The 23,953-nt window shown below is 47.8% G+C and overlaps 1 protein-coding gene across 1 annotated transcript; it reads left to right on the top strand.

The window, feature by feature from the left end:
- Window positions 1–249: 249 nt before the first annotated feature.
- Window positions 250–21,784, top strand: LOC149317852 (matrix metalloproteinase-23-like). The gene is made up of 8 exons (XM_089507360.1): window positions 250–372; window positions 4,935–5,062; window positions 6,088–6,224; window positions 8,819–8,986; window positions 9,751–9,915; window positions 10,726–10,836; window positions 19,579–19,714; window positions 21,241–21,784. The coding sequence occupies exons 1-8, from the start codon at window positions 250–252 to the stop codon at window positions 21,413–21,415; spliced, it is 1,143 nt and encodes a 380-aa protein (XP_089363486.1). The 3' UTR covers window positions 21,416–21,784.
- The last annotated feature ends 2,169 nt before the right edge of the window (window positions 21,785–23,953 follow it).

Genomic DNA, 23,953 nt, shown 5'->3' with positions numbered 1-23,953 from the left:
CTGGAAGTTTGATTTGGCAGCAGAAGCCGGCTTTCAGTTCCTGTATACTTTGGACAGATGGAGCCAATCTGGAGGGGGCTGGTTGGGTTCCTCCACAGCTGAGCAATTTTGCAGATCCTCTCCGCTCTTTCGGGACAACATAACAGTCTCTCTGCTAGGTGGGTTTTGGAGGGACAGAACATCGGCCAAAGGAATACCGTGAGAAGGAGACGTCTGGCCCTTGGGGAAAGGACCAATCTGGCCCCAGTCATGAAGCCAGGGCCCCTTCTGGGCTCCAAGATGTCCACCTGGAACTGGGGGCCAGTGGCTCTAGCAGCCCTCTTCTTTCTCCTCTCTGCAGTTCTATGGAGTCTGCAAAACACTGACCAAAAGGTAGGTGAATATTGAATAGCAATAGCAAGCACATTTCTATACTCCTTATCTTCAGCACTTAAGCACTCCCTAAGTGGTTTACAAAGTGTAAGCCAGTTGCACCCAACAAGCTGGATATTCATTTCATAGAGTCATAGAGTTGGAAGAGACCGCAAGGGCCCCGACCCAGTCCAACCCTGTTCTGCCATGCAGGAACTCTCAATCAAATCATTCTCAACAGATGGTCATCCAGCCTCTAAGGGGGGAGACTCCACTATCATCTCCAAGGAAAGAGTGTGTTCCACTGTCGAATAGCTCTTACTGTCAAGAAGTTCCTCCTAATGTTGAGCTGGAATCTCTTTTCCTGGAGCTTGCATCCATTGCTCCATTGTCTCCTATTCTCTGGAGCAGCAGGAAACAAGCTTGCTCCCTCCTCAATGTGACATCCCTTCAAGTATTTAAACAGGGCTCTATCATATCACCTCTTAACATTCTCTTCTCCAGGCTAAACATCCCCAGCTCCCTAAGTCTCTCCTCATAGGGCTTCATGGTTTCCAGACCCTTCACCATTTTGGTCGCCTACCTTTGGACACATGGCTCCAGTTTCTCAATGTCCTTTTTGAATTGTGGTACCCAGAACTGGACCTCAAAGGATGCAGGGCTGAGTTGACCTTGGAGGCCTCCAGGCTGCAGTACTGGCATTTAGCCACCAGGGCTCTCTGGTGTTTATGAAAATACTTTGGCATCCCATAATTAGGGGGTTTATGTGTGAAGGGGACACTTTATGTCCAGGGAGCAGAAGAAGCAGATGATAGTTAGATGAAAGGAGTGGATTCTAGGGGCGACTTTTTCCTCACTTCCAGTTCTAGCCCCACAATTCAAAAAGGATGCTAACAAACTGCAGCATGTCCGAAGGGAGGGCAACCAAAATGGTAAAGGGTCTGGAAACCATCAAGCCTTATGAGGAAGGACTCAGGGAGCTGGGGATGTTTAGCCTGGAGAAAAAAAGGTTAAGAGATGATATGATATGAGCCCTGTTTAAATATGTGAAGGGATGTCATATTGAGGAGAGAGCAAGCTTGTTTTCTGCTGCTCCAGAGAACAGGACACAATGGAGCAATGGATGCAAGCTCCAGGAAAAGAGATTCCACCTTAACATTAGGAAGATCCTTCTGAGAGTAAGACCTGTTCATCAGTGGAATACTCTCCCTTGGAGATTTTGGTGGCGTCTCCTCCTTTGGAGGTTTTTAAGCGGAGGCTGGATGGCCATCTTTCATTGTGAGTTCTTGCATGGCAGAATGGGGCTGGACTGGGTGGCCCTTTGGTTCTTTTCCAGCTCTATGGAGTTCATCACACTGGGGCTAATTTCAGCATTAAGGAGAGATTAAAGCCCATTTAAAGCATCCTGCAAATACAACAAAAATGGCAAGGAATTGCATGAGTGATTATCACATGCAATTGTGCAAATAAAGTGATATTGGAAATGCATTGTCACTGAAATCCTGAAAGTCAAAAGATGCACATTAATGCTTCTTTGTGACCACTTTAATGGTGGGTTTTGTGCAACATCATGTGAAGTCATGTTGCATAATGATGCGGCTTTCCCAGGATATTCACAGGATAAACTCCCAATCTCCTTCGTGTGATAAAATCGTATGATCAGGGGTCGGCAACCTCCGGCCCGCGGGCCAGATGCGGCCCGCGAAGGCCTGGCTACCACCCCCCGGTTGCTGTTGCCGCCGCCGCCGCCCGTCGCGGCTTTTCACCGCTCTGGGTGCCGCCATTTTGGGCGGCAAAATGGCGGTGAAGTCTCGCGCGACCTTCCCTGCCATTTTGGGCGAAATCTCACGTGACCTCGGGGGAGGTCCCGCGAGACTTCGCCGCCATTTTGCCGCCCAAAATGGCGGTGCCCAGAGCGGCCGCTGCAGCAGCGGCGGCACCGGCGGCAGGCCTCTAGGAGGCCCGCTGCCGTCTCTGGGATTCTCCAGGAGGGCTCCCAGGGCGGCAGGGGGCCTCTGGGAGGGCCACTGCCGTCCCTGGGGCCCTCCAGGCGGGCTCCCAGGGCGGCAGGGGGCCTCTGCGGGGCCCGCTGCCGTCCCTGGGGCCCTGCAGGAGGGCTCCCAGGGCGGCAGGGGGCCTCTGGGAGGCCCGCTGCCATCCCTGGGAACCTCCAGGTGCGCTCCCAGGGCGCGAGGGGGCCTCTGCGGGGCCCGCTGCCGTCCCTGGGGCCCTCCAGGTGGGCTCCCAGGGCGGCAGGGGGCCTCTGCGGGGCCCGCTGCCGTCCCTGGGGCCCTCCAGGTGGGCTCCCAGGGCGGCAGGGGGCCTCTGAGGGGCCCGCTGCCATCCCTGGGGCCCTGCAGGAGGGCTCCGAGGGCGGCAGGGGGCCTCTGGGAGGCCCGTTGCCGTCTCTGGGGCCCTCCAGGGGGTCCTCCAGCGCTGGCAGGCCCCCCCCAGCTTTTTTGCCGGTCTCTGACGGGGCCTGGGGCCCCGTCAGAGGCCAGCAAAAATGGGGAGGCCTGGCCACCGGAGGGTGGAAGCTCCGCCCCTGGCATGCGGCCCCGCCCCTGGAGGGTGGAAGCTCCACCCCCAGCACACAGCCCCGCCCCAGAGGGTGGAAGCTCCACCCCTGGCACATGGCCCCGCCCCGGAGGGTGGAAGCTCCACCCCTGGCACGTGGCCCCGCCCTGGAGGGTCGAAGCTCCACCCCCCGGCTTCGGCCCCCCAGTCGCCTGAGGGACAGCAACCCGGCCCCCGGCTCAAAAAGGTTGCCTACCCCTGCGTATGATTATACGATTCCTTCTTTGGAGGTTTTTAAACAGAGCCTGGATGGCCATCTGTCAGGAGTGCTTTACCTTTGTCCTCCTGCATGGCAGACTGGGGTTGGACTTGTAGTCTCTTCCAACCATGAATCTATGATCCATTGTGTTGGTTAGAAATATAATCTGGAGCAAGTAACCCAAAAATCCACAAAAAACTATTTAATTTCTTCTTACAAGCATCAAAACCAAGGAGGAAGGAAGTCACTGTTCTTAAAGCAGTGTGGCTACAAAGGCATCTGATTCAAGACAGGGCTTGGGAAAGTTGGCTTTTTTGGATGACAACCTCCAGAGGGCTGGGGATCCTGAGGGTTGTACTCCAAAAGAAAGAAGAAGGAGAAGAACCTTCCTGAGCTCTGATCAGTGAGAAGAAGCTCCTCCTGATGCCTCCATCCAGCGTTTCACAGACTTTCCTTCACAGCAGAACTGGTCCCCATCTGCCGAGATTAGCATCTGCAGCATCTGTTTCTGGAGAATCCCAAGTTTGTGGCTGGACAGTTTCCTTTTGTGGGAAAGACAGCCAGTCTGGAAAAACAACATGTTGGTGGTTGGGAGTTTAAGGGGTGGACAGTGAAGAAAAGGAGCTTTGGTTAGGACTTGGAAGGTGGGATGGCTCAAAACAGACTGTCCTTCTTGTCTCTCCATCATTGATGTCCCTAGTTTTTTTGTGGGTTTTTCGGGCTCTACGGCCATGTTCTAGAAGAGTTTATTCCTGACATTTCGCCAGCATCTGTGGCTGGCATCTTCAGAGGACGCTGGCATGGAAGAGAGTGGGGTGTATATCTATTGTATTGTTCTGTTGTCGAATGGCAAGGCATCTGGGTGGGAGGACATGCAAAATGGGATTGTGTCTATTTAATTAGTGGCCCATTGTCTGCTGGGAAACCCTGGACCCTGGCTGGTTTTCATTACCATTTTGCTGGGTCTTCATTTTGGTGTTTTTCAAGGCTGGGAGCCACACTTCAACAGGAAAGAAGAAACCCTTAAATTAAACAAAGTTTGGCTCCCAGTCCTGAAATGCACCAAATTCAAGACCCAGCAAAATGCAAATGAAAACCAGTGAGGGTCGGGGGGGGGGGGGTTCCCAGCAGACAATGGATCACTATCATATAGACTCAACTATAAGTTGACCTCATGTATAAGTCGAGGGCAGGTTTTGGGGCCAAAATTATGGATTTTGATATGACCCATGGATAAGTTGTATGAAAGGATCTAAAGCAGGGGTAGACAACCTTTTTGAGCCAGGGGCCGGGTTGCTGTCCCTCAGACAACTGGGGGGGCAGAACTCAAAATGGTGCCCGGAGCGGCGCCGAAGCTGCGGTGGGGGCGGCAATCGGTGGCAGGACCTGGCTGGGGCCGGTCCCAAGGCCTTGCCGGGCTGGATCCAGCCTATGGGCCATAGGTTGCCGACCCCTGATCTAAAGAATGAAGCAAAGGAAAACAATGCCAAAGAACATGCAAAGAGGATTTGTGTCTGTTTAATTAGAGATCTATTGTCTGCCGGGAATCCCAGGGTGGTTTTTTTATTTGCATTTTACTGGGCCTTGATTTTGCTGTTTTTCAGGACTAGTAGCCAAACTTTGTTCACTTTAAGGGTTTCTTCTTTCCTGTTGAGGTTGTCCAGGTGTTTGTAGAGTTCAATGGCTTCCCTGTGCATTCTGACCTGATAGTTGTTGGCATGGTCCAGGATTTCAGCATGTTGTGCCCAGGATGGTTTGTAACATGTTCTGCCGCTGCTGATCTGATGTCCTCCTTGCTTCCTTCTAGGCAGAAGAGCCGACTTGGTCCATTGCAGGGCCCTCTGCTGTCTGTCCATCCAGAGGCATGGCCAGGAGGAGGCGCTACGCCATCAACCCTCTGGGCTATAAGTGGGACCATGTGAACCTGACCTATAAGTGAGTGTGGGTCCGAGTGGGAGGAAGAGGAGGAGGAGCAGATGGGAGATGGCTACAGGCGTCTCAAGGAAGGGCAACTGGATGTCATAACCTCTGCAGAGGAGGATAAGGCACTGTAAAATGTAGGAGGATGAAGGAAAACATAGGATGTTACAAAATAAAAGTTAGAAATGCTATCATAAATATAAATTCATTTCATATGGTTTATTTACCTCTATTCTGCATATATTGTATTTTATTATCTCACAGTAGCAATAGCTGTAGCATTTACATTTCCAAACTGTTTCATAATGAACTCAGCACTCTCTAATGAGTTTATCACACAAAGGAGTTTATCCTGTGAATATCCTGGGAAAATTGCGTAATTACGCAACACGATTTCACACGACATCCGCACAAAACCCGCCATGAAAGTGGTCACAAAAAAGCATTAACACAATCTTTCTGCTTTAGGGATTTCAACAGCAATGCATTTCTGATACCACTTTATTTGCGCAATTGCATGTGATAATCATTTGCACAATTACATGCCCTTTTCGCTTTATTTGCAGGATGCTTTAAATGCACTTTAATCTCTCTTTAATGTGGAAATTAGCCCCAGTGTGATAAATTCCTAAGGCAGTTACAATGTGTAAGCCAATTGCCCCCAACAAGCGATGACTCTGGGGACCAGGATTCGATTCCTTCTCAGCCATGGAAACCCCCTGGGTGACCTTAGGCAAGTCACACTCTCTCAGCCTTGGGAAGGCCATGGCAACCTCCTCTCAACACACCTTGCCAAGAAAAACCAATGATAGGTTCGACTTAATGCCACCTTAAGTTGGAAATGACTTGAAGGCACACAGCAGCAGCAGTGACAACAACAAAATACTAGAAATTTGAGGACAGAAAGATTTTTTTTTATGGAGTAGAATTCTTCATTGGGGAGCAATTTCCTCAATTTGCCCCCCGCTTAGCATGTTGGTCAAGGTATCTTCCATTTGGCCTACTGACTTACTCTCTGTACCTTCGTCTTCTGTTTCCAGGATTGTGCGTTTCCCCAGCACCCTCAACAAGGGAGACACTGAGCGTGCCATCGCCAGCGCTTTCCGCATGTGGAGCGACGTTTCGCCACTCAGCTTCCGGCGCTTGGCTCTCACGCAGCCGGCAGACATCACCATAGGTAAGAGGTGGCAAAAGCTAGTGAAATGTGGGCTAGACAAGGCAACTGTTACATGGATTTGGAATTGGTTGACCAGCTGAACCCAAAGGATGGTCAGCAATGGCTCCTTTTCATCCTGGAGAGAAGTGACCAGTGGGGTGTCCAGTGGGGTTCTGTCCTGGGCCCAGTGCTATTCAACATCTTCATCAGTGACTTGGATGACAGAATTGGGAGCATACTTATCACATTTGCAGATGACACCAAATTAGGAAGAGTAGCTAATACTTTAGAGGGTATTAATTCACAATGACCTGAATAGACTTGAAAGCTGGGCCAAAACTAACAAAATGAATTTCCACACGGAGAAATGTAAGATACTGCACTTAGGGCGGAAAAATGAAATGCACAGATATTGGATATGGGAGACACCTGGCTTAAGGATACTTTTATGTGTGAAAGAGATCTAGGAGTCCAAATAGACCACAAGTTGAACATGAGTCAACAGTGTGATGCGGCAGCTAAAAAGGCCAATGCGATTTGAGGCTGCATCAATAGAAGTATAGTGTCTAGATCAAGGGAAGTAATAGTGCCACTGTATTCTGCTCTGTCAGGCCCTGCCTGGAATATTGTGTCCAGTTCTGGGCAAAACAATTCAAGAAGGATGTGGAGAAACTGGAGCCAAGTGTCCAAAAGAGGGAGACTAAAATGAAGAAGGGTCTGGAAACCATGTTCTATGAAGAGAGACTTAGGGAGCTGGGGATGTTTAGCCTGGAGAAAAGAAGGTTAAGGGGTGATATGATATGAGTCCTGTTTAAGTATTTGAAGGGAGGTCATACTGAGGATAGAGCAAGCTTGTGTTCTGCTGCTCTGGAGACTGGAACACAGCAATAGATGAAAGTTACAGGAAAAGAGATTCCAGCTCAACATTATCAGGAACTTCCTGAGAGTAAGAGCTGTTTGACAGTGGGAGACGCTCCCTTGAACTGTAAAGGGGTCTTCTTCTTTGGAAGTCTTTAAGCAGGGACTGGATAGCTATCTGTCACATGGGAGTTGATTGGGAGTTCCTGCATGGCAGAATAGGGTTGCACTGGCTGGCCCCTGGGGTCTTTTCCAGCTCTATGATTCTATGAAATCTTCAAGGCCAGTGCCTTTCTTTGTTTTGCAAGGATCAATGGATTGGTTTTTGCCACTTGCAAGGACTCTCCAGGGGGGTCTGTACAGTCCCTTAGCTTCCTCCTTCCTTCCCAGTTGGGGCAAGTCTCCTTGCAGTGCAGCTACCTTCTGGACAGAAGCAAGAAGGCCGTCTCAGTTTGTGACCCACAGTCAGCTATGGTCCAAAAATGTTTCTGATGTTAAAACACTAAAGGCCTGAAAAGTTCAGAAGTGACTGCTGCGAGAAGCAGACCCCAAAGGGCAAAAGAGATGCAAGGTTTTCTTGCAATCTAACTCACTGGCTGATGCTTTCCCATCTTATCCAAATGAATTGGAACTGCTGGCACAAGCCCAAAAAAGCAAAGGACTTTCACTGGCAGATTTATTACATCTGGGTTTGCTGGAGAGAGTTCAAAGAAAGCCAAGGAAGATGAAAAAGGCAGCAGCAGAAGGAATGCAAAACACATGGGAAGAGGCAGTGCAGGGTCGGGATATATATATATATATATATATATATATATATATATATATCTGCCGGAAGATGGGGAAAGAAAGATGGTTAGGCTGAGTGGGTGGTTTTTAAATTAAAACATTGGTGCTGCAGCGTAACGGTGGCTCATGTGCATCTGCACTGGAGAAATAATGCAACTTGACACCACTTTAACTGCCCTGGCTCAATGCTACGGGATTCTGTAGTTTTGTGAGCTATTTAACCTTCCCTGTCAAAAGAGCCCTGGTGCCACAACAAACTACAAATCCCAGGATTCCATATGACTTTATCACACGAAGGAGATCAGGAGTTTAATAATAATAATAATAATAATAATAATAATAATAATAATCTCTATCCCACCTCTTCAGCAAGGCGGCTTACATCAAAAATGTATAACACAATAAAATAAATCCTGTTATCTCCCTCTTATTTAAAAGAAATCCACATAATTACCAACAACAAACACTGTAAAATACCATTTAAACCATTTAGAATAGTCCTAACAGAGGCAAGGCATCTTGGGGCAGTCATTGGGACAGTCCATCATAGTGGGACCGGGTCTGTCGATCCTGTGAATATCCCAGAAAAATCGTGTAATTATGCAAAACGATTTCACACGACCTGATTTCAAATGAGCTTTCCTAAACTTCAGTCTACTTCCTCAGATGTATTCTCTCCATTGGACCAAATGCATCTGAGGACGTATTTTAGTCTACGAAAGCTCCTGCTGCCAACTTCTTTCTTTCAGTGAGTCTCAAAGGTGCTGCAAGATCTCTCTCTATGCTGATTCTACAGACTAACACAGCTATATCTTTGAATGCTCCCAGCTGCAGTTCATCGAGTGACCTTACGATTCCTCTCCACCTGAGTGAATGGTTGGGAATTCTAGATTGGGAAACCTTTGCACACTGTGGATGCTCCTGCTAATGATGCTAAAGTCCTCTCTGACTTCTTTCCTGATCTTGAGTAGGTTTCTACACCTTCAACCACACCGACTGCTGGTTCTCCCCCTTGCATCCTTGCTTTGATGGGCTAAACGGAGAGCTGGCACATGCCTTCCTCCCTCCCCGGGGCGAGATCCACTTTGATAACCATGAATTTTGGATCCTGGGACGCTCCCGCTTCAGCTGGAAGCAAGGTACCATCTCCCTGATAGGGCTTTCTCATTAGACCTACTATAATAAGAGGGATTGGCTAAGTGCCCATTGTCCTTTATGGGACTATCTCTTTGCCATAATGCGGCGTAAGCAGGAGGGCTCATGCTCTACACCTGTGGTTCCCAAACATTGGTCCTCCAGATGTTTTGGGCTTAATCTCCCAGAATCCCTGACTGTTGTCCAAGCTGGCTGAGGCTTCTGGGAGCTGAAGTCCAAAACAAATTCAAAACGAATGTTGAGAAACTGGAGCCATGTGTCCAAAGGAGGGCGACTAAAATGGTGAAGGGTCTGGAAACCATGAAGTCCTATGAGGAGAGACTTAGGGAGCTGGGGATGTTTAGCCTGGAGAAGAGAAGGTTAAGAAGTGATATGATAGCCCTGTTTAAATGTTTGAAGGGATGTCATGTTGAGGAGGGAGCAAGCTTGTTTTCTGATGCTCCAGAGAAAAAGACCTGGAACAATGGATGCAAGCTGCAGGAAAATAGATTCCACCTCAACATTAGGAGGAACTTTCTGACAGAAAGGGCTGTTTGACAGTGGAACACACTCCTTCCTCGGAGTGTAGTGGAGTCTCCTTCCTTAAAGGTCTTTAACAGAGGCTTCATGGCCATCTGTCGGGGATGTTTTGATTGTGATTTCCTGCATGGCAGAATGGGGCTGGACTGGATGGCCCTTGCGGTCTCTTCCAACTCTATGTTTCTGTGATTCTATGATTCTTTTGTTTATTGCCTTCTCTCTTTGGCAGGCGTCTGGCTAAATGACTTGGTCCAGGTAGCAGCTCATGAGATCGGCCATGCCCTGGGCCTGTGGCACTCCAGGGATGTCCGTGCCCTCATGCACCCCAATGCCACCTACAGCAGGACATGGCAGATTAGCCAGGATGATGTTTGGGCTATCCAGCGTCTCTACGGTGAGCATCCCACGTGAACCAGTAAGTGCCAACACCTGGCGCAAGCTGGCATCAGCCTTTGGCTTTGGGGGCCCATAATCTAAGATTTGTTGTTCGCTGCCTTGAGTCCCTATGTTGGGAGAAAGGCAGGATATAAGATAACAACAACAACAACAACAACAACAACGATTTATTTCCCCATGGGTGGAGCAGCATTTAACCAAAAGAGAGCCATTCTTTCTGGCATTAATCTATACCCTGAATCAGGGGTGGGGAGATGCATGAGTTCTGGGGTCCCAAAATCTACTGTGGGTCCCAAATTGGAAGAGGGTGGGGAGGAAAAATTACAGAGTCGTAGGTTTGGAAGAAACTTCAGAGGCTATCTAGTCCAACCTCTTGCTATGCAGAAACCCACAACTAAATCACTCCTAAAAGATGTGCATCCAACCTCTGTTGAAAGGCCTCCAAAGAGAAGAGAAGGCTAAGAGGTGATATAATAGAGTAGTTTAAGTATTTGAAAGAGTGTCACATTGAAGATGGAGCAAGCTTGTTTTCTGCTGCTTCAGAGAACAGGACCCGGAATAATGGATGCACGCTCCAGGAAAAGAGATTCCAACTCAACATTAGGAGGAACTTCCTGACAGAGTGTGGTGGAGTCTCCTTCTCTGAAGGTCTTTAAACAGAGGCTGGACATCCATCTGTTGGGGATGCTTTGATTGAGAGTTCCTGCATGGCAATTTGGGGTTGGAGTGGATGCTCTTGGGGTCTCTATCATTCTACGATTCTATGTGTGCAGCGTGACAGCTTCCTCCGCTCTGTCTCTGTCTGCAGGCTGCGTGGATGAGAAGAAACAATGTCAGCCCTGGGCCCAGCAGGGTTTCTGCACACGTCGGCGGGCCTTCATGAAGAAGCACTGCCCCAGGATCTGCAATGCCTGTTTTGGTGAGTCTGTGGGCTTGTCTTTGTTGTTGTTGTTGTTGTTGTTAAGTGCCCTCCAATCGATCTTGGACCATGGCCATTCTTTGCCCAAGACTCCATCAGCACTGCTCTGCTCAGGTCCTGTAAACTCATACCCATCTATCTAACGTTGGTCTTCTTCTCTTTCTTCTACCTTTCCTAGCTTTATTGTTTTTTTCCAGGGAGTCGTGCCTTCTCATGATGTGACCAAAGTACGACAGCATCAGTTTTGCCATCTTGGCTTCCGGAGAGATTTCTGGTTTGATCTGTTCAAGGACCTATTTCTTTGTCTTTTTGGCAGTCTGTGGGGTCCTCAGCACTCTTCTCCATCATCACATCTCAAATGAATTTATTTTCTTCCTATCCACTTTCTTAACTGTCCCATCCATACACAGTGATGGAAAATATAATGGCTTCTATGGTTCGAACTTTAGTACTGAGTTGTATATCTTTGCTCTTTAGGATCTTTACTAGTTCTTTTGTAGTTGCTCTCCCCATTTTTAATCTTCTTCTGATTTCCTGGCTGCAGTCCCCATTTCTATCAATGTTTTATCCCAGGGATGAGAACTCTTTTACTGTTTCTATTTCCCCATTAGTCTGGGTTGAATTTGTGCAGAGCCTCCATGCTCATTCTTTTTGTTTCCTTTATGTTCAACACTAAGCCTGCTTTTGCACTTTGTTCCCTGATCTTCTTTAGTAGTTGCTCTAGGTCTCTCATGTTTTCTGCTAATATAATCATAGGAGTTTTATCATACTGGGGCTGATTTTGACATTAAAGATTAAAGTGCATTTAAAACAGTCCACAAATGAAGCAGAAGGGGTGAGTAATTGTGCAAATGATTATCACATGCAACTGAGAAAATAAAGTGTATCAGAAATGCATTGTCACTGAAATCCTGAAAGTAAAAAGATGCACATTAATGCTTCTTTGTGACCACTTTAATAATAATAATAATAATTATTATTATTTATGAAGCGCTGTAAATTTACACAGCGCTGTACATACGATCTTTTTAGTTAGACGGTTCCCTGCCCTCGGGCTTACAATCTAAAAAGACATGACACAGAAGGAGAAGGGAAAGGTGGAGGGAAAGGGTAAGAGGTCCAGCAGTTCTTCTCTACCTCCAAGGCCTGGACCAAGGCAGATGGACTGGAGGGATAGGGCTTGGCTTCATAATAGGTGGTTAATCTTCATCCAGGGAAAATACATACTCTCAAGTAGGATAATACATATACAGTACATAGCAATACAGGAAATGGATCGATAAACAGGCAGCAAAAGAACATCAGATAGTAAGTGACAATTATACAATGCCTGGGAAGGCTTCTCTGAACAGGATGGTTTTCAACTCCGTTTTGAAGCTAGTTAAAGAAGTGATGGCTCTTGCTTGTGGGGGAAGAAGGTTCCAGGAGTGAGGGGCAGCAAGTGAAAAGGAGCGAATCCGGGATGGGGCAGAGGAAATCCTGGGCTGAGACAGCAGACCTTGGCGGGGTACATACCGCCACTTTGCGGCGCTCTGCCGCCGCCGCCAGTAGGTCCGCGGGGGAGCCGGAGCCTTCACACGGCCCGACTCCCGCGCGGACCGAAAAAGAAGCTCCAAAATGGAGCTTCTTTTTTCGTCGCGTTTGCGACGTAGCGAGGCGCCAGGGGTGCGCTCGCTACGTCACAAGCGGCGCGACGCGTACGGACGCTCAGCGTCTGATACGCAAAGATGGCGGTGCCCATGTGGAAGGGGTGCCGCCATCTTGTACGTATTCTATACGTACTAGGGTTAGGGGGGTGCGGAAGCACCGCCCCTTCCTAACCCTAGTACGTATAGAAGACGTACTATATGGCGGTATGTATCCCGCCCTTGACTACCAGAACGGAGGGAACAACAGAGTGGGAAGGTGAGGAGAAAGAAGGTCTGACAAGTAAGGAGAGGCCAGCCCATGGAGGGCTTTGAACGTCGACAGCAGGAGCTTATACTGAATGCGGAAAGGGAGGGGAAGCCAGTGAAGGGATGCCAACACAGGAGAGATGTGGTCAGAGCGGTGGGTGGAAGTGATAATGCGTGCAGCTGAATGCTGGACAGAGATTAAAGGACGGAGGTGAGAGAGAGGAAGCCCAGCCAGGAGGACATTACAGTAATCAAGTCGTGAGACCACTAGGGCATGGACCAGGATCTTGGCAGTAGAGGCGGAGAGATATGGTCAGATTTTGGCAATATTGTACAAGAAGAATCTACAAGCCTTGGCTGTGGTCTGGATCTGAGGGATACACGACAGAGAAGAATCAAAGATGAAACCAAGACTGCGGGCTTGCTGGACTGGTTGAATAGAAATGTTGTCCACAGAGACAGAAAAGGAGTGTTGAAGGGTGGGCTTAGGAGGAAAGACAAGAAGCTCCGTCTTGGACATGTTGAGCTTCAAACGCTGATGGCGCATCCACTGCGAGACAGCTGTGAGACATGATGAAACTTGCTGTTCAAGCCTTGGAGAAAGGTCAGGGGTGGAAAGATATAGCTGGGTGTCATCGGCATATAGATGGTAGGAGAAACCAAAGGAGCTAATGAGTTTTCCTAAGGACAGTGTGTAGAGAGAAAACAGAAGGGGACCCAGAACAGAGCCCTGGGGAACTCCAACAGAGAAGGGAACAGGAGAAGAAGTCAAACCTCCTGCAACTACTGCAAAAGATCGGCCAGACAAGTAAGATCTAAACCAGTCAAGAACAGAGTCTGAGAACCCAAGGTCAGAAAGTATGTCAACTAGGAGACAGTGATCAACGGTGTCAAAGGCTGCAGACAGATCAAGAAGGATGAGAACAGAGTAAAGGCCATTAGCCTTGGCCTGTAAAAGGTCATTGGAGATCTTAGTGAGAGCTGTCTCTGTGGAATGCCTTGGGCGGAAACCAGACTGAAAGGGATCGAGGATGGAGTTGGCTTCAAGAAACTCAAGACAGCGAGAATAAACAACCCATTTCAAGACCTTAGAAAGAAAGGGAAGAAGAGAAATCGAATGACAGCTAGACAGAGAGGAGGGGTCAAGAGAAGGGTTTTTCAGAATTGGGGAAATGAGAGCATGTTTGAAGTCCGAAGGGAAGGAGCCTGTAGAGAGAGAGAGATTGAAGATATGGAGAAGTGAGGGCAGAAAAGAGGGAGCTATAGAGATTAGAAGAGGAGTAGGAATTGGATCAAGAGGACAGGTTGCAGGTTTGGAAGAGTTCAGAAGTGTAGAGAGTTCATCCAAAGAGGTAGGAGGAAAGACAGAAAATTTGTTAGGCGAAGGTGATAGAAGATTAAGAGCAGAAGAAGAATCAGGAGGGACTATCTCAGAATAGTGGCAATCTTAGAGATGAAATAATTAGCAAAGTCATTAGGAGAGAATGATGAAGAGACAGGAGGAGAGGGAGGTTTAAGCAATGAGTTGAAGATGGAGAACAAACGCTGCGGGCGCCTCTCATTGGCGGAGATCAATGATTTGTAATAATTCTGTTTAGCCATAGACAGGGCGCGTGAGAAGGAAGAAAGAACAAATTTCAAATAGATAAAATGGCAGGTTTTGTGCAATGTTGTGTGAAATCGTTTCACGCAGTTTTGCGGTTTTTCTGGGATAAACTCTCAATCTCCTTCATGTGATAAACTCCATAGAATCTGTAGAGCTGGAAGAGACCCCAAGGGCCATCCAGCCCAACCCCCTTCTGCCATGCAGGAAATCTCAGTCAAAGCATCCCCAAGCGATGGCCATCCAGCCTCTGCTTAAAGACCTCCAAAGAAGGAGACCTCACTAGTCTTTGTGGCAGTTTGTTCCACTATTGAACAGCATTTACTATCAAGAAGTTCTTTCCAATGTTTAGGTGGAATCTCTTTTCCTGTATCTTGAATCCATTGCTCCAGGTCCTACTATCTGGAGCAACCGAAAACAAGCAGATTCGATGTCTCTCCATGATGGAGGACCATTATGGAGAGACATCGAGGATCATGATGTCTACCAACTGGACACACTGAAGTAGTGGATTTCCTGCATCATCGGGGACTGGACTTTATGAACTTCGAGGTCCCTTCCTTCTCTCAGATTCCATGGACCTTATCACACTAGGCTACCATTCCCCTTTAACTACCTTGGCAACATCCTACGCAATTCTGGGATCTGTAATTCGATACCCAAATTCTCTGGCTCCGAGTATCCCCTACTCAATCCCATGGCTCTAGAGTACACAGTTATGAATAGATTTTAAGCAAATATGAAAAGAATAGTTTGTTGTGGGTTTTTCGGGCTGAGTGGCCATATTCTAAAAGAATTTATTCCTGACGTTTTGCCTGCATCTGTGGCTGGCATCTTCAGAGAATGCTGGCATGGAACAATACACAGATTAACATGGAAATCATTCCTCCCAACCCAGGGTCACACAGTATATATATATGTGTGTGTGTGTGTGTGTGTATACACACACACACAACTCTCTTCCATGCCAGTGTTCTCTGGAGATGCCAGCCACAGATGATGGGAAAACATCAGGAATAAACTCTTCCAGAACATGGCCACACAGCCTGAAACCCCCCAAGAAACGATGGATGCCACGAAAGCCTTCACCTCCACAAATGAAAATAATATTTAGGTTGGGAGACCAAACATTTTTGGGTGTGGATTTTCCAGAACAACTGGCAAACTTTTGCTTTAAAAAACAGCCAAAGAAGTGGGGGGGGGGGGGGGGGGTTTGCCCAGTTTGCATGAAACTTTGGTGTGAACCAAATTATAAAAAGTGTAAGTGCTGTTGCTCAAATTTCCTTTTCATTTAACAATCCCTGAAAGCATCAACATCATTAATCCTGGGTCATTAATTTCCAAGTTTAATAAAAGAGCCTTCTGGTGTCCTTGCAGGAAACCAGCACTAGGGGGCGCTGTTGGGTAACCTTCTTGTTTTTGTCCTCCGGTTAATTGGGATTCAAATTAGAGGGGAGCCTCTGAACCTGTGGGCCTGCATGCGCACATTTGTGTTTGCGTGTCTGCGGCTGCCTTCAAGTTGCTTGCCGACTTATAAATTTCACAGGCAAGGAGTGCTCAGAAGTGGTTTTGCCAGTGCCTTCTTCCTGAAATATAACTGACAGCATGTGGTATTTGTTGGCAGTCTCCCTTCCAAGAAGTAGCCAGGGCTGGCCCTGCTTAGCAGTTCATTGTATCATTAGAAATCACCTTCAGCACCACATTTCTTATCAGCTGGTTACACACACACACGGTCACAGACTTGGAACAATGACTGAGGAAGGCCAGAGATGAAAGTGCAAAGGCAGGCTTGCTGCTGAACATAAAGAAAACAAAAATAATGACCCAGAAGAAACACATAAATTCAACCAAGAAATCCAAAGAGTAAAACAATTCCCACACTTAGGATCAACCAGAAACCAGAAGAAGACTAGGAATGGGGAGGGCAGTTGTGAAAGAACTAGACAGGGTCACAAAGAGCAAAGATATACAACTGCACACTAATGTTAGAATCCTACAAGCCATCGTATTCCCCATCGCCATGCGAGAGATGGATAGTGAAGAAAGTGGATAGAAGGGGATCAACTCCTTTGGGCTGAGTGCTGGAGAAAAGTGCTGAGGATCTATGGATGGCCAAAAAGACAAACAAATGGGTCCTTGAACAGATCAAGGCAGAAGCCTGGTTGGAAGCCACAGGCTCACTCCCACTTACATTTAATTTGCCTTTGCTCCATGTTGGTAAACCGATTCCAAAAGGTCTGTCGTTCCCACTATGAAAGCGGGTCTTCACTATCCCCTCGTAATCGCTTCTTTTTTGACATGACTGTCACCACACTAGTTTGCGCCGCTTCAAAATGCATGTCGGTCATCTGTGTGTAGGGATGCCATAACCCGGCTGCGCCTGTGCTTGTAACGTTTTTTGCGGTTTGGCACGGTTCACTCTAAATTCCAGGTTTGGGCCCGGCCAGCAGCCATCGCGCCTAAAGGGAACACTCGTCCCCTTGAGCCTGGCTGGCCAATGGCAGAGCAGCTGGGGTGGAGCTGTTTCCAGCCCCACTCTGCCATTGGCCAGCCTCAAGGAGGAGGTGGACCCTTGGAGGAGGAGGAGGAGGAGTGAGACTCTGGGCCAGCCAGGGGGAGGGGAAAGCGCCATTTCTTAGTGCATGGCGAGGAGGAGGAGGAGGAGGAGGAGGAAGGGGGGGAAAGGAGGAGGAGGAGGTGTTGGGTGCCCATTTTCAAAGGTTCCCCCCCAAAGTGCACTTTCTGTGTACAGTAGAGTCTTGGTGAAGAAGCATGGGACATCGGATTGGGGACAAAAGTCCCTCGTCTTGCCTCCTCCCTCCCTCCCTCCCTCCTTCCCTCCCTCCCTTCCTAGTTCCCTACTTACCTTCCCTGCTTGGGTCAGGCTTCTCCCTTTGGCCTGAGGAAAATGAAGCCTCCGAGGAGAGGCCTGGGGCTGTCCTCCGCAGCCGCCCTCGCCTTCCCTGCTCCCCTTCCCTTCAAAGGGCTCCAAAAAGAGCCCATTGGAGGAAAGGGGAGGTCTGGGAAGAGCAGGACCGGACTAGTGCCCAGGTCTCTCCTCTCCTTTCCTGCCTCTCTTCCCTTCCCTTCCCTTCAAAGAGCTCCAAAGAGCCCTTTGGAGGAAAGGGGAGGTCTGAGGAGAGTGGCCTCGGAGGACAGGCCTGTGTTGAGCACACAAGCCCCTCAGGAGCCTGCATCCTCAGTCTAGGCTTGTCCTCTGCTGCCCAGGCTTCTCCTTTCTGGGGATTTCCTCTCCCCCGAAGGGGTTGGGGGGAAGGAAAGTGAAGCTGGGAGGGAGAGGCTTGGATCTGCTAAAAAAAGAGAAAAAAGTGTCCTACATTTTAAAATGTTGTCCTACATTCCCCCCGGTTTGGAGGTCCTGATTTATGGTAAGCCTAGCTGTGTGTCATCAGTGAGGTAAGCGGCAGCCCAGGAAGCCTGGCTTGGAACGATATTTTAAACAAGTAAAATTGATAGAAGTTTTGATTGACTGGTTTTGCAGCGACTCGGAATCAATAAGGCAAGCGGCTGCAAAATCAATGAACTGAACCTTCTATCCATTTTTCTGAAAAAAACCGATAGGAGATTTGATTCATTGGTTTTGCAACACTTGCCTTATTGATCGCAAGTATTTGCAAAATCAGGGAACTGAACCTTCTATCCATTTTATTTGTTAAAAAAAACATCAAGCGCCCGGAGGTCAGACCAGGGCGGGATACATACCGCCATTTAGTACGTATAGGATACGTACTAGGGTTAGGAAGGGACGGTGCTTCCGCACCCCCCTAACCCTAGTACGTATTCAATACGTACAAGATGGTGGCGCCCCTTCTACATGGGCGCCGCCATCTTGACGTATCGGACGCTGAGCATCTGTACGCGTCGCGGGCGTTGTGACGTAGCAAGTGCGCCCCTGGCGCCTCGCTACGTCGCAAACGCGACTCAAGAAGAAGCTCCATTTTGGAGCTTCTTTTTCAGTCTGCACGGGAGCCGCGCCGTGTGGAGGCTCCGGCTCCCCCGCAGACTAGCCGGCGGCGGCGGCAGACTGCCGCAAAGCGGCGGTTTGTATCCCGCCCAGAAGCACAAAGAGGGGAGGAAAATGGTGGATCTCCCAAAAACTGAGAAGAGATGGTAAGCACCCCTCTACCATTCGTCCCTCTCCTCCAGAAGGATGCGATTCAGATCCGTCGTTCCCACTTGTTGAACATGCTCCAAAAGAACTGTTGGAAACTAGTATCTGGAAAAACCGGGGTCTTTTGTATTTGCCTCGCTTCATTGTGATTGAAACCAATCACACTAGGATCAGAACCAGTTTCAAATGGGAATGACGGTCATATAAACCGATCAGCGATTTGCTTTAAATCATAGTGGGAACGCGCCCCAAGATGACTAAGCTGAGGCTGCTGTACTTTGACCACATCATGAGAAAGAATGATTCATTGGAAAGAGACAAAAATGTTAGGAAAGGTAGAGGGAAGTAGAAAGAGAGGAAGACCGCACACCAGACGGATAGATTCAAGCCCTGCACCCAGCTTCTGACTGGGATGGCACTTGGAGCAAGATTACCTTTGAATGGATGAATGAATGAATGAATGAATGAAGCATGAATACAAGAGGTCTGCTAAGGTGGGAGAGGGCCATTGAGATTCCCTGGTTTGAGATTGTTAGTGCTTTGTAGGTCAACGTCAACATTTGTTGCTGTTCCCAACAACAACAACAACAACAACAACAACAACAACAACTATTATTATTATTATTATTATTATTATTATTATTATTAGCCCAGCAGCAGTTCCTGGATTTCCACTCACTGAAGTAATGCACTTGGACCGGCATGTTCCAGATAATAACATGGCTGGCACATCCTGGAGCATTTGTAGTTTCTGAACGTTTTCCAAAGACAATCAAGCATTACCCCACACAGTGTTGCTAATATCAGTTCATTCCTTTAAGCCTATTTCACTGGCTGACAGAGGCATTGCTGGAACAAGAGGAGATGTGTGTGTGTGTGTGTGTGTGTGTGTGTGTGTGTGTGTAAAATGTATGGATACAGCAAGAGGTTGCAGATAAATGTTTGGGAGGGGGGCTTCTCTTAAACCAACCTTCCTAAGATCTTCTACCCCAAAGTAGAAACTTCTAAGCTGGACAGATAACTCTGCTTTCAGTATCCTTTGGTGGCAACTCTTGTGTTGGTTTTCTGTCTACTTTCCCTGCAGTTTGACTTTGCTCATCCCTTCCTTACAGAACGCCCTGCGACCGCCAGCTCCACCTCGTCTCCATCAGCCTTGCCTTCTCTGGATCACACCAGACACATCTCCAAGGGCAGGGTCCTCTCCTTCCGTTGCGGGTTCAACTCTTCCAGGCCACATTTGAAAGTCAGGTGAGAATATTTCACTCATGGAAGTCAAGGAGAGTGTGTTACCTACAGCAGATTGTATCCATGGGACCGGTACCTGTGGTTTCACTTACCCATATCTGAAAAAATATGTTCTCTCTGGGCATTTTTAGGTCCCCCAGCATGACTCTGTGGTGTGCTTCCAGTGGAGGTTGACCATAGAGTCTTGCTGGAGGACCTATAAATGCCTAGAGAGGTGTTTTCTCTAGGAATCTCTAGGTCCGCCAGCATGATTCTATGGTCAACTTCTGCTGGAAGCATAGTGTCTCCATAAGTCAGAAATGACTCAAAGGCACACAACAACAACTATACACACACCAGGGACGTAGCTAGGATTTTAGGAAAGGGGGGGTCCAGACTAAGGGCCACCATTATAAAGGGGCTTGGGTGGAGCGGCGCAGCACCACACACCATTCATTTTTCTAATGGAAAGGGGGGTTACGGACCCCAAGAACCCCCCCCTTGGCTACATCCCTGCACACACACATACAATCGCCCCTCCTAACTTGTGGATCTCAGATCTGCGACCTCGATTATGCACAGTGGGGCAACCTCCATTAATTCTAATGGTGTGTGCATGAGCCGTGCACACAGGGGTGCACCCTGTTCAAGCCTATGAGGTTTGAATACGCATGAGCCTCTGTTTTTGTGGGGGGCTGGAATGGATCAATGTATACACACACACACACACACACACACACACACACACACACACACACACAGAGTATATATATTATATAGCAAGAGAAAGAGAGGCAAGCCAGTATGGCATTGTGGTTTGAGCATTGGACTATGACTCTGGAGACCAGGGTTTGGATCCCAGTTTGGCCATGGAAACCCACTGGGTGACCTTAGGCAAGTCACATTCTCTCAGCCTCAGAGGGTGGCAATGACAACCCACCTCTGAAGAAAACTCCATCATAGGGTCGCCGTAAGTCGTAAATGACTTGAAGGCACACAACAACAACAACAAATATGTGTGTGTGCGTGTGCGTGCGTGTGCGTGCGTGCATGCATATTCCTTCAGGTCTCCTGTCGACTTATGGCAACCCCATGAATTTCATAGGGTTTTCTAAGGCAAGGAGAATACTCAGAGGTGATTTTGCCAGTTCTTTCCTCTGAAATATAGCCTTATTATTATTATTATTATTATTATTAGTATCCCGCCTCTCCCTTACAGATCGAGGCGGGTTACAACAGCATAAGTACATCAATAAAATACATTAATAATACATCAATAAAACACATAATACATACAAACCAACAGCACCTGATATTTATTGGCGGTCTCCCATCCAAGTACTTGATGACTTGAAGGCACACAACAACAACAACAGCAATAACAACTAATATATAGAGTGTTGGGGGTGGAGGTGGTGAAGAGAAAATTAAATTTTAATTGTGCTGGTAATATTCAATTATAAATGCTCCCATAGAACTGAGAAAGCAGTACTCCAGCAGTTTTTTGTAGTCTTGTGTCTGACAGATCTGTGCCCTTTCCTCCCTTGCAGCTGGTATAAAGATGGAGAGCCTCTCTCTCGGTCTGTCTCAGGATTTGAGCTGCTTCCCAGCCAGGATCTGCGCATCGTTGCCACAGAGTTCAGCGAAGGGCGATATGCCTGCATGGTGCGCCGGGGCAGCAGGACTCTCTGGGTTAAGTCCTGGCAGATAAAGCTCAAGGACTGAAGTCGGTTTCCTTTTGTGCTGGAATCATGAAAGGCACCTGTGAGAGACGACAAACTGAAGCTGGTTTGCAAGGGAAGGCAGGGCAGGGGGACCTGTTGCGTTGACTTGTAACGGAAGTCCAAAAGGTGCACACTCAGTTGTCTGACTATGGCAATGCAGTTGTCCCTCCACATTTGCGGCTTTGACTATTTGCGGTTTTGATTTCTATGTTCTCTCTAGGAATCTCAAGGTGCTCCAGCGCAACTCTGCCAGAAGTTGGCCATAGAATTGCACTGGAGAACCAAGGCCTCATTCCCACTGTCTTTTAAATCGGACCGTGAATCAATTTGAACCGCTTCAAACGGCTCTGGCTCCCACTTAATTTGAATCACTGAAGCGATTCTGATGGGGGGCATGCGCTAGACCCATTTAATCCACATCTTTTTGACGCTGATTTTTTCTGCTTCTTTTTCAATAAATCGAATCTGCGCAAGTGATAACTACATGCGGATTGGAATCGATTTAAATTTCCCCTTCAGCCGGCTGGAACCAAATCATTTTGAAATGATTCATTCACAAGTGGATTATTTTAATGCGATCAGGGCAAATGTAGTGGGAACCGATTCAGATCGCACACCAATTTATTTGTAAGTGGGAATGGGGCCCTTGAAGCTCCTAGAGAAAACACTTCTCTAGGCATTTCTAGGTCCTCCAGCATGATTCTATGATCAACTTCTGGCAGATGTTGACCATAGAGTTGTGCTGGAGGACTTGGAGCTTCCTAGAGAGCTGTTCTCTCGGGTAAAAACATAATGTTTTTTTTGCTTGCGGTTTTTCCAAATTCACGGGTCCTTCACCCCGAACCCCAGCGAATGTGGAGGGACCACTGTAATTTAAAAAGCTCCCCTTATTGCACTGGTGTGTATGTGTATCGGCCTTCAAGTTGCCTGTTGACTCACAGTAACCCCATGCATCTCTTAGGGTATTTTTAGACAAGAAACCCACAGCGGTAATGTTGCCCTTTCCTTCCCCTGAAATATAGCCTGCAGCACCTGGTATTCATTGACGATCTCCCATTTAATTACTAACCAGGACTGACCCTATTTAGTTTTCAAGACCGGATGGGATTTGGGGCCATTATGATATGCCAAATCCTTGTCTTCCAAAATAGGAGAGTTTGGGTGGTTTGGGGGACTGTCATGTGGGTTTAGGGCCCAAAAAGTGGGATCCAGGGGCCACAGGAAGACTCTACATTGCAATTCTCCAATTTCTTTCTATTGTTAAAAAACCCCCACTCCTCAGGAAATAAAGAAGCACTGCTTCAGTCCCCTTGGACCATGCGTGTGTTTGTCAACACAATTTTTGTACCCAGTTCTTGTTCCATAAAGCCCAGATGTATGGACATGTTTTTGTATATGTGTGCACCTGCCTTCAGGGGTCCCACAGGGCTCTGTCCTGGGCCCAGGGCTATTCAACATCTTTATCAAGGACTTGGATGAAGTAATCAAGGGCATCCTTATCAAATTTGCAGATGACACCAAATTAGGAGGAATAGCTAATACTCCAGAGGACAGGATCAAAATTCAAAATGACCTAAATAGACTAGAAAACTGGGTCAAAGCTAACAAAATGAAATTCAACACGGAGAAATGTAAGGTACTGCACTTAGGGCGGAAAAATGAAATGCACAGATATAGGATTATGGGGTTCACCTGGCTGAAGGAGAGACTTATATGTGTGAAAGAGATCTTGGAGTCCAAGTAGACCACAAGTTGAACATGAGTCAACAGTGCAATGCGGCAGCTAACAAGGCCAATGTGATTTTAGGCTGCATCAATTAACGTATAGTATCTAGATCAAGGGAAGTAATAGTGCCACTCTATTCTGCTTTGGTCAGGCCTCACCTGGAATAATCCTGTGTCCAGTTCTGGACCCCACAATTCAAAAAGGACATTGAGAAACTGGAGTGTGTCCAGAGGAGGGCGACTAAAATGGTGAAAGGTCTGGAAACCATGAAGCCCTATGAGGAGAGACTTAGGGAGCTGGGGATGTTTAGCCTGGAGAAGAGAAGGTTAAGAGGTGATATGATAGCCCTGTATAAATATTTGAAGGGATGTCATATTGAGGAGGGAGCAAGCTTATTTTCTGCTGCTCCAGAGAACAGGACCCAATGGAGCAATGGATGAAAGCTCCAGGAAAATAGATTCCACCTCAACATTAGGAAGAACTTCCTGAGAGTAAGGGCTGTTCGACAGTGGAACACACTCCTTCCTCGGAGTGTAGTGAAGTCTCCTTCTTTGGAGGTCTTTAAGCAGAGGCTGGATGGGGATGCTTTGATTGAGAGTTCCTGCAGGGCAGAAGCAGGGGGTTGGACTGGACCAGGGCCCTTGGGGTCTCTTCCAACCCTGTGATTCAGTCTGTGGAGGACAAGGGGGCCTTGAGGATTTGGCTCCAGAGGCCACTCCTTTCCCACAAATTACATCCGGCTGGAGGTAGGAAGAACCCCATGGCTGCTGATATACAAAACCCCTCTATAATATGATTCTAAGTCCCCCTTCA

Source organism: Sceloporus occidentalis, unplaced genomic scaffold, assembly GCF_023333645.1.
Source record: "Sceloporus occidentalis isolate IW3139 unplaced genomic scaffold, rSceOcc1.0.p SCAF_2, whole genome shotgun sequence".
Classification (NCBI taxonomy): Eukaryota; Metazoa; Chordata; class Lepidosauria; order Squamata; family Phrynosomatidae; genus Sceloporus; species Sceloporus occidentalis.
The sequence above is the reverse complement of the archived record's forward strand: the minus strand, read 5'-3'. Positions and strand labels throughout refer to the sequence as shown.

Coding starts and splice junctions, on each gene's coding strand:
- LOC149317852 (XM_089507360.1), top strand. CDS start 250: ATGAAGCCAGGGCCCCTTCTGGGCTCCAAGATGTCCACCTGGAACTGG. Junction 6,225..8,818: donor GCCGGCAGACATCACCATAG/GTAAGAGGTGGC, acceptor GATCTTGAGTAG/GTTTCTACACCTTCAACCAC. Junction 9,916..10,725: donor GGCTATCCAGCGTCTCTACG/GTGAGCATCCCA, acceptor CTCTGTCTGCAG/GCTGCGTGGATGAGAAGAAA.